This window comes from Hippoglossus stenolepis, chromosome 7 (assembly GCF_022539355.2).
Source record: "Hippoglossus stenolepis isolate QCI-W04-F060 chromosome 7, HSTE1.2, whole genome shotgun sequence".
NCBI lineage: Eukaryota > Metazoa > Chordata > Actinopteri > Pleuronectiformes > Pleuronectidae > Hippoglossus > Hippoglossus stenolepis.
Window position 1 is genome coordinate 9,647,903 of NC_061489.1, and position 14,521 is coordinate 9,662,423.

Here is a 14,521-nt window from a genome sequence, read left to right on the forward strand (position 1 = left end):
AACCTTATCATGTCATCACTCTGTTTAGATCTCTCCATGCTATCTGCCTGATAAAGGCATGTATGCCTACATATGCAAATTAGCGTGAGTGGCGTGAAGGTGGCGCTTAATTAAGTCTCGTCTTGACTCACTAATTTGTAAGTGCCTGACGAGGACCATTAAATCGACACAAATTGGTTCTTTTTAATTATTTCGCAGCTCATGTATCCCTGTTTTTTTCCATTCTTTAACATGAGACAGGGTGCTGAGATAATTTTTTGGATCGCTGCTTTTCTTTCAGACACAGACAGTGCTTTATCCCTCGCTGCTTGTAATATCTAAAATCACATACCATTTGCCCAAGGCCGCGAGAATTAAAACTGAACAAATACATCGTTTTTTCCCCTTTATTCGGTTACAAAAGCATGATGACTTCCTTCTAGGACACTTTGGTTAGAAAAAAAAGTTTATTTCTCAAAAGTTGGATTCCTAATATCTGTATTCTTTAAATTCTTTTAAAGTGTCAACCCATTTATTGACCGTAGTTTTCATTTTGAAATTCCGCAACACCCCTTGTCAAAGTTTAAAAATAAAAAAACAAAAATAATGATGCTTCTGGTCAACAAACTGTGATAAGATTCCAATAGTCAAATACTGTGGAAAAGAAAAAACGACAAAGAATTATTCAAATGGTGTTAAATCCCAAGCACTTAAAAAACACTGACAAATTAAACTAACTCAAAACTGGCTTTAAACAACATTAGCGTCACAGATTATTCAACATCAGTGTGTGTGTTTTTTTACACTTGTCCAAGTGTAGAACACTTTGCCGGCACCCCAACTGTTTCTTCTGTATAATACAAACATTGAGTCTTTTTTTTTTGTTTTCCTTTTTTTTAAACAAATCTTGTTATGGCATATAAAACATCTTTCTGAAGGTAAAACCTCCACTGAAGAGCTGTGCTGTGTCCTAATTAATACAACATCAGCAAAAGAAGACGCGTAGATGACGGAGGAAAGGAAAAGTACTCACGCAGTAGGTAACTAAGTCAGGTACACTGAGGCATGGTTTGTAGGAGAACGTTTTCACCGGGGGAAGAGGAAAAAAGCCTTTTATATACATAATAGGTGGAGATATGTATGATTTCAGTAAACTCGACCTGCCCGTTTTTTTGTGATTCTGTGACAAGTTGGGGGGGAAGGAGAGGAGCCGTACTTTCGATGTGGTACTTTTCAAAGCAGAAACTCACAGGAGGAGAGAAAGTAAAAAAGACGGCCAGTTGAGGAAGCAGAGGATGAGTGCTGCCTTTGTACAGACGCTTGGCCCCTTCTGTGAAACGAGGGGTCAGCGAGAGTGTGTTGCTCATCGTATAGAGCTGACCACTGTCATCACACAGCAGTGAAGGTTGAGCAACAACCTTCCTGTCACCTTCAAGTCAAATCACACCTCTGAACACATATCCACCCTGTGACGATGATGTTCAGTGCATTTCAAGACGACTGATTCCCACTTTTACTCAACCTACTTCATATACTTCATATGTATTACTATATCAGAAAATCTATATTTGATATATTTGTGATACTACCGGTATCTGAAATAGTTGTATTTAGCTGTGGATTATTTGTGTGGGTGGAGAGAGCGAAAGATAAATAAGCAAGCGGAGAGCAGTGAGATTTCTAAGAAGGCACATAATGTCACCTTTACATAGCGTCTGGCTGTGATGTGTTGTAAAAAACTGTTATTGGTTTGTCTCACGCTCCGACAATTTTTACCTGTGACACAGCTGAGTTTAAAGGAAAAGGCTGCCGATGATTTTTTTTACTGTCAACAAATCCTATAAAAAGACTAACAGTAAATCCATCTTATAAATAAAGGACTGCATGTGTTTTACAAGCCCGATATGGTACTACTAAAACCATATATATCACATTTTGAGACATATATTTCTAAATCCTGACCGTTTCACAGATATCACCTTTTCCCAATCGAGCCTCTTGTCTCAAGTGATAAGAGGTTAGACAAGAGTGAAGACGATGACATTTTACATGCCTCCATGTTAGAACTTATCGCTCACTGGAAGACGCTGGTTTTCAGGGAACAAACAAATTATTGTCATGTGTTTAAATAGCACTTGTTGACAATAAGGAAACAAATAAGCCAGCTTATTTCTTTTGCTATTCAAAAGTGTAATTTAATTTTAAATCAAAAGTTTTCTACTGTGGGTATTAATGGCAGTGTCCAATCGTACAGTCCTGCAAATGCAAATGACATCAAGAGTCATTTTCTTCACAGTGTGGAAATGTTTTGGGGTGAAATTTTCCTTTAAGGGCCGCTCTGATTCCTGTTTACCTCACATGATCTGAAAGGGACGACTCAGAGCTGTGCAGCCACCACTTGACTCGCAGTAAACACAGACAATTCTGACTGTGACACCACCTCCGCTGTAGCTAGCAACAGTGAGAGGAGGCGAACCTTCCTTTTATAGGCCGTGCACGATCTGAAGGGGATGTGCCACTCTCAATTAATCGAGGGAGAATAGCTGCGCTGCCCATTTCATTAAAAGTGAATACAGCTGAAAATAAATCAGAGGACCGAGTGAATTATGCAGCAACGGCTCTAATGGTAGGTGGAGGAATATTTTCTCCAGATAATATCTGGATTTTGTCGATCTTTGTTCTTTAACGTGCTGCAAATAGACTCCCAAGGTATATCGATGGATATGCTATGAATGTCACAAGAGTACATTTACAGTGTAAGGTCAGTCAGTACTGTACAGAACCAAAGAGTAATGTGTGTTTTCTCCGATCTGTCTCACTAAGATCAGAGCGTCTGAATCTGAGCTCTGCAATCATGAAATACTAAAACTCTATCGATCTGCAGGTCAAACTGACCCAGCAGCAACAGGTGTAAAGTGGATCTGTGTTCATCTGTGAGAATGGTCATATGGCACAAGGACAAGGCATGATGTGTTAGATGAGGTGTAGCAGCGATGCATGTTTGTCATAGCCTGGTCAAACGGCATCAACCTTCAGTCGGGGGGCAGTCCAATCAAACTACCCACAAAGCTCTTTGCGCTTCTTCAACAGTGTAAACCATACAATATATATATATATCATAAAAACAGGCTATGCTACACAGAGCACTTTGTCCTTCCAAAACATAGCGTGTAAATGTGAGAGTGAGAGCGAGCGCAGACGTCCCCAAAAACAATATCAAATCATGGCAGCAGTCACAAGTGTTTGTCCTCCTCCGCCGACGTCTGTGCAAAGACATGTTCCATTAGCCGTCGCAAAGCATCTAGGTAGTACAAGGTCAGCGGTGGAGGTGAGGATATTGCACACACAGTCTAACGTCAACAGCTCCATCGAAATGGCACAATGCAGGCGTCACACTGAAGAATAAAGTTCTTTTTTTTCCCACACACAGTAAATGAACACTGTAAAAAAATTCAAAAACACGCCCCTCGTCTTTATTGCAGCACATTTCCTTTCTTTTTCTTTTAGAATCTCTTTTCAACTCTTAAAAAACAAACAAAAAAAAAAACAAGTCTCTGTTCTGTTCATAGTTCGTAAGGAGCGGTTCGACAGTGCATTTTGGCAGTAAAGTTAAGTCTTTAAAGAGTCAGAGCGCATTGACAGCCAGGAGAATAGATGGGTCAACGTGGACAGCCATGATTTTCGAGGTCCTTAAAGAGTCTTGTGCTCTTCTTTTACCCCACCCTGCCCGTTCCTCGCCGCCAGCACAGTCATGTGATGATCACATGCCGGAGGCACCCAGACCCATGCTGGCGGTGTGGCTCATGCAGGGCAGAGTTTGAACGGTTTTGGGGAAGTCGTGGGTGAGGATTCGCCCGTTCTCGCCCCCGCTCCCGTTGCCACTCATCCTGGTCAGGGTGGAGCAGCGCATGGCGTCGTTGATGGATTGCTGTGGAGACAAACAGTTAACAGTTAGTCTACAGGTCTGATTTCAATGTATCTCAACTTAGAGGAATCTTAATCACAACAGAGACAGCTTATGTAACAGAACTAGCAGCACACAGAGATACTTTAGAAGGTTTTGCAGCTATAGAACAAAAAAGATAAGTCTGCAGAATATTATGCAATTTCTCTGCTCTTTATTCTCTGAATACATGCTCACAAGCAGCTGTTGAGTCCCTATCTGGATGTGGTGCTGGCACAGCAAGAAGATTCAGAGGCAGAATGGTCTGATAGGAGTCATAGGGTGCTAGTTTTCACCGTCTTTATCTGGACCTGACTGAAATTAAATGCTGGCCGATGCAACTGATTTGCAACAGGAGGTGCAGAGCCACGTGTGGGCGGCAAGACTGCAGCCGAGCCTTCACTCATTGGTTTAATAGGTCCGTTGTCTAGTTTGGCAACAATAAAAGCCACTGAGCCCGAAAGCCATCTTAATGATGTGTGATGCATGTGTGTGTGTGTACGCGCGCACACATGTGTCTGCCTACCTCCCTTATTCAATAGCTGAATAAATTGGGTAAAGCGAGGGCAACCTGAAGCAACCGGTGAGTGGGGCGCTGCAGGCGGATCGGAGAATCACGCCGCCCTCTAATTGGAACGACGTTGTTGTTTCTTTCAAGCCAAACAGCATAAAGGCACCTCTGGACTAATAAGCTCCTCGCCAATCTCATCAGCATACTGATCAGGTGTGTCTCCGTGGGCTGATTAAAACATACTCGTGTAGAAGATCACTCCTCGTTTTGGCCCTGCCTTGCTTTGTATTGCTGTTTACATGGAGAGTAAATCGAGTGGCTTTGATGTTGGACGAATGAATCAAAGGCTATTTGTTGTAAATTGATCCACGAGGCAGAGATGACTAACAGCATGTCGAAGCTGCTGGACGAGAAACCTCACGTCTCCAAATAGAAGTATTTCGCTGCAGGTTATTTTGAGATTTCTGAACATACAAACATTTTGCGTTAAGACTATTCTTGGTTATAAAGCGGTGATGGGACACATGTTAGCCGCAGCAGGCCTGCCTTATGATATACATATAAAGGATGTTTTCACCACAATGGGCCCTGCGTTTGCAAGACAGTCAGCAAAAAGAGGAGAAGGAGCAGCGGAGAGGTTTGCTCAGAGCGACAGAAGTAGATTGATGATACCACTGCGATTCAAATTGCCTTTATACCCACGATGAACAGTTACATTTCCTCACTTTGTAATGTGAGCTACAAGATTATTAAAAATATGATTTAACGAGAGGCCTGAGATGAACATTTTGGTAAAATGAAATAGAAAAGTGTAATGTGTGCTGGGGTAGACAAAGTTGAAGTATTTTCCCTATGATTGTCCAACAAAATAAACTGCATATTGAGATGATTTGAGGATATATTATAGAGAGTAAAGTCTTCTTTTATGACCCCCCACAGGTAAATTAAAAGATTTACTAAAGGAAAATGGTTTATTTTAACAATCTTGTTATACTAAAACAGGACATGAAGAAAAAACTGGCATAAGGGCAATTTAAAACTGAGTGATTCGACAACACTGCAGGTCAGTGACATAAAGACTGAGCGAGGGAGCGGCAGAGGTAGAAAGAGGTACAGGAGAGCGTTTGCACTGCGGTGGAAGCCTTGAGAGGCCGTACTGTGATAACAGGTTAGATGGGCGGGGGTGTGAATAGGCGGATGTCATCATCATCATCATCATCATCATTATGGCTTGATCACAGCGTTTCCTACCCCGTGGCTGTGCTCTGCTCTTATATCTTAACAGTGTTGTTCGCGTACAGGCCGTAGCTCTGCAGCTCAGTGTAGGGGGCGCTAGCACCACTGTCTAAGGCTGAGCAGTGAAAGGCCTGAGCGGCTGAGGCGGCAGCGGCCCGCGCGGTTGACACCTTCATTCGGCGCGACTCGGTCCTGGACTTGTAGCAGAACTCCACCAGCGCCACCAGCATGGCCAGGCCCAGGCCCCCGATCAGGATGTAGAAGACTCCCGCCACGTTGCTGAGGCTCAGAGCGCTCGTCTTGTCCTGTGGGGGTGAGGGAGAGAGAGCGGAGCCGAGTGTTGAGAAGCCGTAGTGAGATGGAGTGATACCAAAGACTTGACAGATACACACACGTGACACACACGTATTTACAGACAAACATTAACCTCACAAACAGGAATCACTGGTGCAAGGACTCACACACACATATACAGTATTTATATATACTCAGTCTCACACACACACACACACACACACACACACACACACACACACACACACACACACACACACACACACACACACACACACACACACACACACACACACACACACACATACACATGATATGACCGGAAAACAAGACACATACATAAAACACAAAATAACACATTAACAATAAAAACAGAGGTTAGAGGCCTGTCTCACAAAGTTCAGTTTAATGCGTTACCTGGATAACTTGAATAATAAAACGCCTTTTTAATCTCACTAACAAAGGTAGAGTTTTTTTTAAATAAATTGTAATGGAAAAAAGTTTTTTATCAGGCCTATGTATGAAAACGTATTGATTGTGAGGAGAAAATGAGTCAACAATCCAACAGGATCCAAACTAGACAAAAACACACTCACGTTAAACTGACAGGTAGTCACAGCCTATATAACCTTTTATATAAACTGGTGACATGACTTTGTTTCATTACTCAGATCATTTATTTTACAGGCTGGTTTATTAGCTAGAAGTAACAGATATGATCACATCACACCTGTTTTATGGTTTTTACATTGATTCCCTGTTTGTTTTTGTACTGATGTGAATCAGATCTTGTAATTCCCTATTTACCTCTGTGCAGCCTGCGATCTTCGGGCGAGGGTTTGCTGTCACATCTGAATCTAGGCTGACAACTAAGTGGGCGGGGGGCAGAGCGTTTGCCATCAGGAAGACATTCTTTTTATTTTTGCTCTGTTGTTTCTATAATTATGATCATTATTATTTATGTACTTCTTTCTGTATTTTGAAGATTTGTTTTCTAGTTGTGCTCTACAAATTGTTATTAGTATTTTAGACATATATTAAAGACTTCGCCGTCCGCACAACAGCAGGTAATAAACAATTATGTAAATGTCTCAAAGGCAGTTTGACAGTATGTTAAAGCAGAGATAGAAAATGGTGTCATCTGTCAGAGGGCTCATTAAATGTATGACGATACGGCCTGATACCCACTGCAGGGCCTAATTATAGGTCAAAACATCATTTAACATGAATACTGGGAATACCCACTCATCTTCTGATACATGTCACCATGGGAATGGAAAAAAAACCTCTCATTAATAATTGCAGCACAGCTAGCTATCTACCTTTCTGAAAAAAAAAAAAAAACTTCTCACAGAACAGCAAGTACGGTGGGGAGTTAGAAAAGCCACGAATAGAGTCGAGTCTGCTGCTGCATACTAATATTATTGCACCTACGTTCTTTCTGATTGAACATAGACTGTTGGACTCATTTTCCATCACAGCAGAAACCGAGAATACAAGTCGACTTCCTTGATGACACTGTCACATAAATAAGAGACATTCTGACTGTTCCTTAATGACGAGGAGAAATCTGCCTTTTTTTTTTAATTTAAAAGAGAAGATGCAAATGAAAATTACAGCTCCCGGTGATTTATCCAAGTTACATTTTGGTCACAGGCCATCATCAAGTCAATTTTAATCTAAGAAAGCAGACTCCAGCGGTGAGCCACAACACTGGGAAACATTTAGATTTTCAGTCCCCCATAATTATTCATCCTGTAATATATTTTCATAATAAGAGAGGAAGAAAACATATTAATGTTTTCATGTACACGTGTTTGTAGCTGTGTGGTCACCAGCTTTCGGAGACCATTGTCCAGAATCACCAGAGTAAGATTAGATTCACAAAACCAGACGCTGATTCAAAGGGATGTTGCTTTGTGAGACAGGCCCTATAGATATTGAAAAAATACATTGATCTAGACTTTTTTAAAACTTATTTATACATTTCTAAACATTTTACACAAAATTGCTGTCAAATTATTGCATTTTGTGAGGGAACAGGAAGGAAAGTGCATTACTACACCATGCATTCATGCAGCTACAGCACAAACGAGTCTTCAGTTTGACTTTTCTTTATTTTATAGCTCATTATTCTCTATTGCATGGCTCAGACCTATTTATACAATAGTAATGAAGTGGAATCATTAAGATTAGGATTTAAATCAGTCAACCTAACTAGCATCATGGAGCAATGAGGGCTAATGGGAATGTTATTTCCTGTAAATCCATTTGGGGAATACCTTTGAGTCAATTGAGGAGATCAATGGCACAATAAAAGCCATTTTGTTAGGACAGTTACACTTTATTATGCTTTGATATGGATTTGAGCTGGCAGGTAACACCGGTTATCAGTGATCCCTAGCTAGCCCTTAAATTCAGGCTTTCGTGTGTCCATTCACTCAGATAGATTTGCATTTGGAATACATTTAGTGAGACTTTGGGCCCAGTCTTATTTAGATAAACCCTGTTATATGAAGTCGCATTATGTGACATGAGTAATGGTTTTCTACTAGGGCGTGTATACGTGTCAAACTGTGTGCTATCGGAGTCTGCAGAGATTTCCAAAGACTATTCTTCCTCCAAGGTTGAATTTATGTTCATCACCTGGAGCTGTACAAAGCCTCCAAAAATATGTATAAATACAAATAAAACCAACGAAATGGTTGCGATAAAACATGAGCTTTAAAGGTGATGCCAGGTGGATTTCGTTACCACTGGACCTAGCTAGCTGCTTCCCTGTTTAAAATTAAGCTAATCTAACTAGCTCTATGTGCTAACCATGTAGCTGGTAAGCACATAGACATGAATATCAATATTCTCATCTCTCTGCAAGAAGGTGATCAAGCATTTGCAGGGATTTGAAATTTTGAAGTAAACCGCCTTAAAGCAACAATATGTAATTTTAACTGAGTAACAGCGCCCTCTGCAGCAAAATTTGGTAATTAGTTCTGTTGGGCTCCAACATACAATGATATTCTTCATGGATCCCTGGCTTCATTTTGAAAGTTCCCTTGCTGAGTGTATGAGATAAACGCTGGTTAGTAATAACTTCAAAGTCTTTTTAACTGATCTACAGCTCAGCCTGACTCTTGAACTTTCTGGATGGATTCTGATTTATTTATGTTTTTATGCTGCGACAGTCAGTAATGCACTAATAAGAGGAGATCCTGCCCACTCACCAAAGTTACATGTAGAGAAAGAACGGGTGTTCAGGGTGAGGAGTGGGAATGAAAGCAGCTCCATTCTCCCCATTTCAAGACAGTGAAACATCAAACTCATTCTGAAGCTGCTATTTTCATGTAAAGTAAGTGTCACAGTGTTGCTTTAAATAAAGACTGACTGTATTTACTGTATGTAACATGTATTTTCTTGGCCGCTGAAAATATATTCTGATAAATGTTAAAATCACAGATTGCCTTTATATGAGCCTTAAACTGTGTTAAGATTTCAAAAAGTCACTCTCAGATCATTTGTCATATTTTCTCCAGAGACAAAGCCCATCATAGCACACAGTTTGACAGCCCTGCACTAAAACTATACGGAAATATGAGCAGGGCTAAGGAAAAGTGCTGACAGATCAGGAGGCCAGCTGACATTACGGACACATACAGAGGAAGCTGAGCCAAAGAGCAAGAGCTTTTCTGTCGGGGGGGAACTGCTTCATGAGACAGTGGATCAACCACGAACGCATGCAAGCACAGTAGCAGACTGTGTGACTTGGGGGCAATCTAGCAGACTGACAGGGATGGCATCAATACATGCACACTCTTCAGTGAGAGTTGCGGGAAGAATTTTCCTTAGAGCCAGAGAGCAAAAGTCACTGCTCAACATGTTCCAGGGCTTCAGTTAAGTCCAATGGCTTCATCTCATCATCTGTCTCACCCTGTGTCCTCCTGTCTTTTTCTTTCTCCACGGGAGGGAGATTTATTCTAACAAATTGCTTTCAGAGTGATTTATATTTAATCTACAGTACAAACTCAAGGTCATCATAACAATGTGTATGCATCTGTGTGTCTTGGGGGGGGGGCGGTCGGACAATCTGTCCCGAGAGGATTTATTCTACCTATATTGTAAATGTACTCTCTGTGCGTATAACAGCTTGAATAACAGTTTAATTCAACACACAATATTAATGTACACTCTGGTAACGAACATTAAATCTCTGACAACACAAGCTCATCAGTGAGAAGAAAAAGACACCTGAGAACCACCAGAGTACTGGCCCGAATAGAAGATGACATTTTGGAAAATTCATTTGTAACAGTTAGAGTCGTAGCATAAGAGGACTCAAATGTTACATATTAACAATAGAAGATATTATCTTTTAATACTGTGCACTACAGAATTGTTATTTCAAGGCTCAGCTGCATTAAGCCAGCTTGTTTTAGTAATGCTGACCAAGCTACGTTGTTATATCTGCACTGATCAACCCCAAACATTTATACTGGGCCTAGTTTAAAGCACGGCCATGCAACATTTGTTTTTAGTTTTTTTTATAGAAAAACGCAAAGATTTATCATTTTGTCAACAGAATACATTTTTGTTCAGTTCAATACAGATGGGGCTTTTTCTTGACTTAGTTTGGTATAACCAGTTGCTTTTGGTAGCTAATGTTAGTTAAAAACATTGATAGCTTTAGTTGTCGAAAATTTCGCATCTAACATTTACAACAACCTTTTAAATGACACTTCTATCTACTAGGCTGCTGTTCCAATAAAGTTGAATAGGCTAACTTGAATTATAATTTTTTGGCTGATGTAAAGAGATAGATCACCCAAAAATGAAAATTCCCTCATTATCTACTCACCACTATGCCGATGGAGGGGTGGGTGGAGAAGGGGTCCGGCTGCAACACTGTTTACCCCTGAAACTCCAAAAGTGTTTTGTGGACTCAAACACTTCACCCTTCCCCTCCATCGGCTTAGTGCTGAATAGATAATGAGGGCATTTTCATTTTTGGGTGAACTATCCCTTTAATGTTACAGCAGAAAAGGATTGGACAGTCAGTGGTGTCCATTTTGTTAGCTTATTGGCAAGCCAAATAAAACGCTCCTAAAATGACAGCAGTAGTAAGAGACTATTGGAATTTAAAATATTAATTCATTATTCATCCTAAAGCCAAAGAGTTTAATCTAACTATTTGTTTCAGTAAATTAAAAAAATGTATGCTTCTGAAACTGTATTTTATTTACTCAAGCATAACTTGAGAAAAATGTAGCAAATATGTTGATTTTTGTGATTTACTGCACTTTTAATTAAAGGTAACACACTATATCTTAAAATATTACATTTTGAAAACAATTTAGGTGATAAAATGTGGGGTTGTCTTATATTTGAGCCAGTATGGTGGTGGTCTCATAGTCACATGGGGAGCATTGCTCAGTGTGATGGAGGCTGGGGGCAGGACTTTGGGCTATTCTAGGACCACGGCAGGGTTGTGCTATAGGAGGTGCTGTGAGGTGACAGGTTTGGGTTGGAGACTAACCTTTCTTGCGGAGTCCTTGCTGCCACACTCCCCTTTATCGTACCACCATTTGTTTTTCAGTTTGTCTAAGACGGCTTGCTCATTGAGTTTCAACACCGCTAGGTTTACTGGGATTCTTCCAACCATAAGGAAATAACATAAATAACATATTATACCATGTTATTTTATGTTATTAATTCAGAAACATAGAGCAGCAAATACATACACACGTTAATGCTTTGAGCTTATATATAAATATATATAAAAAACTTTGCACACACACAACACATACACACGCACACACATACACATGAAGCATAAAAATCATTAGAAACATCAGAGTTAAAGTGATATGCATTAATACTCCATCTATCTTTGTTGGCTTGCTCCCTAGGGCAGTAGATGTGTATTACTATATCACTTTGGGTAACCGGCACACTGCTTATCCTTGCAACATGAATGTCTCAATTATTTTAACAATCTTTTGTTGAAAGAAAATGGCCACAATTGATAATTTAACCAGAAAAAAATCCAAAATCACTAAATGTGATGTGTGGTCTTATATATCATTGAGCATGGGGGACCCAGCTGGATTAATTCTAGACTTTATCAATTTGAAATACCTTTTGTTTCAGCAAAGGAGATGATACAAAAGTTTCCTCTCTGCGGATTTCAAATTCAGCCACTACATCCCCACACTCGCCACAGCTCCTCTGCTTTTTCCCACGCTACAGAGAGGTCAGCGTCGCCAGAGTGGAAGCACAGCGTGGGCCTGCCGGTTACCCCGTCTCCCCACAGTCCCCGCCTCCACTCCCAGTGGTGGCGGGTTACCCGCAGGGTTTATCATACTGGCTCTGACCTTGGAGTCCCCGCCCCCGCTGCCGCACTCGCCCTTGTCGTACCACCACTTGTTTTTCAATTTGTCCAAGAGGCCCTGCTCGTTCAGTTTTAACACTGCCAAGTTTACTGGGTTTCTTGAAAATGATATCAAACAATAGCCATTAGGAGACACTCTATGGGACAGATATAAAAGAAGATTGGTCGCATGGTGGTGGTGATTATGGTAACACTGACTTGACTATTCGAGACCCTCCTGCATGTAACTACTGATATGAAGCAGGAGCACTGGCATCAGATGCAAATATGTTAGTTGGGGCTGAAATGCTGAGCACCCATACAGTAGTAGAGTCAGGTTTTACCAAGCAGGGGCCGCAGAGGGAGACAGAGCAGACACTATGAATGGAGATGATTTGGATACTGAATTCTGACCACAGATGGTAATTTCCTTCAGTGGCACCGGCATACAGATTTCCATGGTAACTAACCAATCAATATTCAACCCCTAACGGCATCCTCGTACATGTGGAAGCCCCCGTTGATTAATTTAGAGCCATCAGCAAAGACGAATGAGGCTTTAAACGTTTCACTTCCACACCAGAGTTATGTCTCTATCTGGCTGAGAGGAAACTGTGTGACCAGCTACAGGTGACGTGCTGAAACCACCTGAACCTCCTCATCCAAAGCATCTCCTCAAACGCTGCTCTCTCTCTCTCTGCTGAGTGTGTGTGCATCTCCTTTAGCTAACTGCCCGAGAACAAAGACTCTCTCCATTCGCAAATCACAGAAAGGCAGAATCTGCAATAAAGAATTTGCATAAAAGAAGTCCAGATTACAGCCTCTGCCAGATTTATCTTTTCCCTCAAATCAGTCAATCTGTGCAGCAACATTTTAATTAGGTGACATTCTGCCTTTCTCACTATCAGATGAGTGGAGAAGAGTCTTTATCCCCCAAACCTTGAGTGCACGACACAGCTGTAGGGAACACAAGTATCCTCGGAGCTGGTAAAACCTCTGAATTCTTTCTCGGCCAGTGGACTCAGATGGAAAGAAAGAAGTCAAAGTGTGTGGACATGAATGATCTGGAGACCTGCAGGTCGCTGGAGAGGCTACTGTATGTGAGGTGGAATGGGGGGAAACAGTCAGGCAGGTATGGGGGTGGACAGATGAAGAGTTCTTTGAAGAAAGTCCTGTAGAATGAAAAGTTATGTCATTTGAGTATCTTTGTTTCCAAAGCGCTAATTTCAGTTAGACCAGCACTGCAAAAGAATAAATAAAATATAAATATATAAATATATTCAGTAGTACGCTCAGATCTTTGGGCTCAGTATCAAGTGACAGATCTGAATTATATATACAATGTGCAATTTTCAATACTGCTCCATTCAATTGCTGCAGTGAACTAATTTTGATGCGTTACATTATTTCTATTAAAGTATTCAGATCTTTTACTGATGTGAAGGTATGTATTAACAATGCATTGCCGGTATAACTGAATCCAACTCTTTGAATTCACAGCACATTCACTCATGTCTGATTCTGGGTGAGCCGGACAATTGCAACTTCTACTTCAACAGTAAAAGCATTTGAATTAATCACATTCCCATCCTTTAAAAACAAAAATCTGAAATATTTGTCATTTGTCAATGGAACTCAGTATCAGACATCTGTGAATGGACCAAGTGGCAGCCCAGGTTCAACACATGAATGATAAGTAACAGAAAGAGGGAGGTGACAGGGACGTCCTCTGCAATTAAACACTGCATCCCATTGGTACATTGTAGGTTTAGACCAATCTGACCTGGGAGCAGATTGATTTCACTTGTCTCATTACTAATACAGCACTTAACTCGCTGCATGAAATCCAATTTGTAGGAATTTTATAAGGAGCCTCTGCGTAAACATGGGAAACATTTCTCGTTCTTGGTGTCCTGACCTTTGGCTGTCAACCAAGGTGGAACCCCGAATGAATCCTCAGCGACTCTGAGTGAAACCTCCCCATATGGCTCCTTTCATTAAAATGAATGAGGCCTATTAGAGACAGATTAAAAGCTTCAGATGCCACCAGCGTCTGTGCACTCTCTCTCTCTCCCTCTCTCTGTCAGAGCAGGAGAAATTTCGGATGCAGACGTTGGTTAAGGTGTTGTAATGTAATGTGAAATGGCAGCTGCTGCCCTTGGACATCGGCGGCAGAAGAGCATCAAGTATGAATTAT

The 14,521-nt window shown here is 41.0% G+C and overlaps 1 protein-coding gene across 1 annotated transcript in view; it reads right to left on the reverse strand.

Annotated features, from left to right (window-relative positions):
* Window positions 1-372: 372 nt before the first annotated feature.
* Window positions 373-14,521, reverse strand: part of gria1a (glutamate receptor, ionotropic, AMPA 1a) — a 72,739-nt gene continuing 58,590 nt past the window's right edge. Inside the window, 5 exon segments of the mRNA XM_035161928.2 lie at window positions 373-3,673; window positions 3,676-3,744; window positions 3,746-3,907; window positions 5,840-5,974; window positions 12,329-12,443. Coding sequence (XP_035017819.1) covers window positions 3,605-3,673; window positions 3,676-3,744; window positions 3,746-3,907; window positions 5,840-5,974; window positions 12,329-12,443 — 550 coding nt within the window. The 3' untranslated portion in view covers window positions 373-3,604.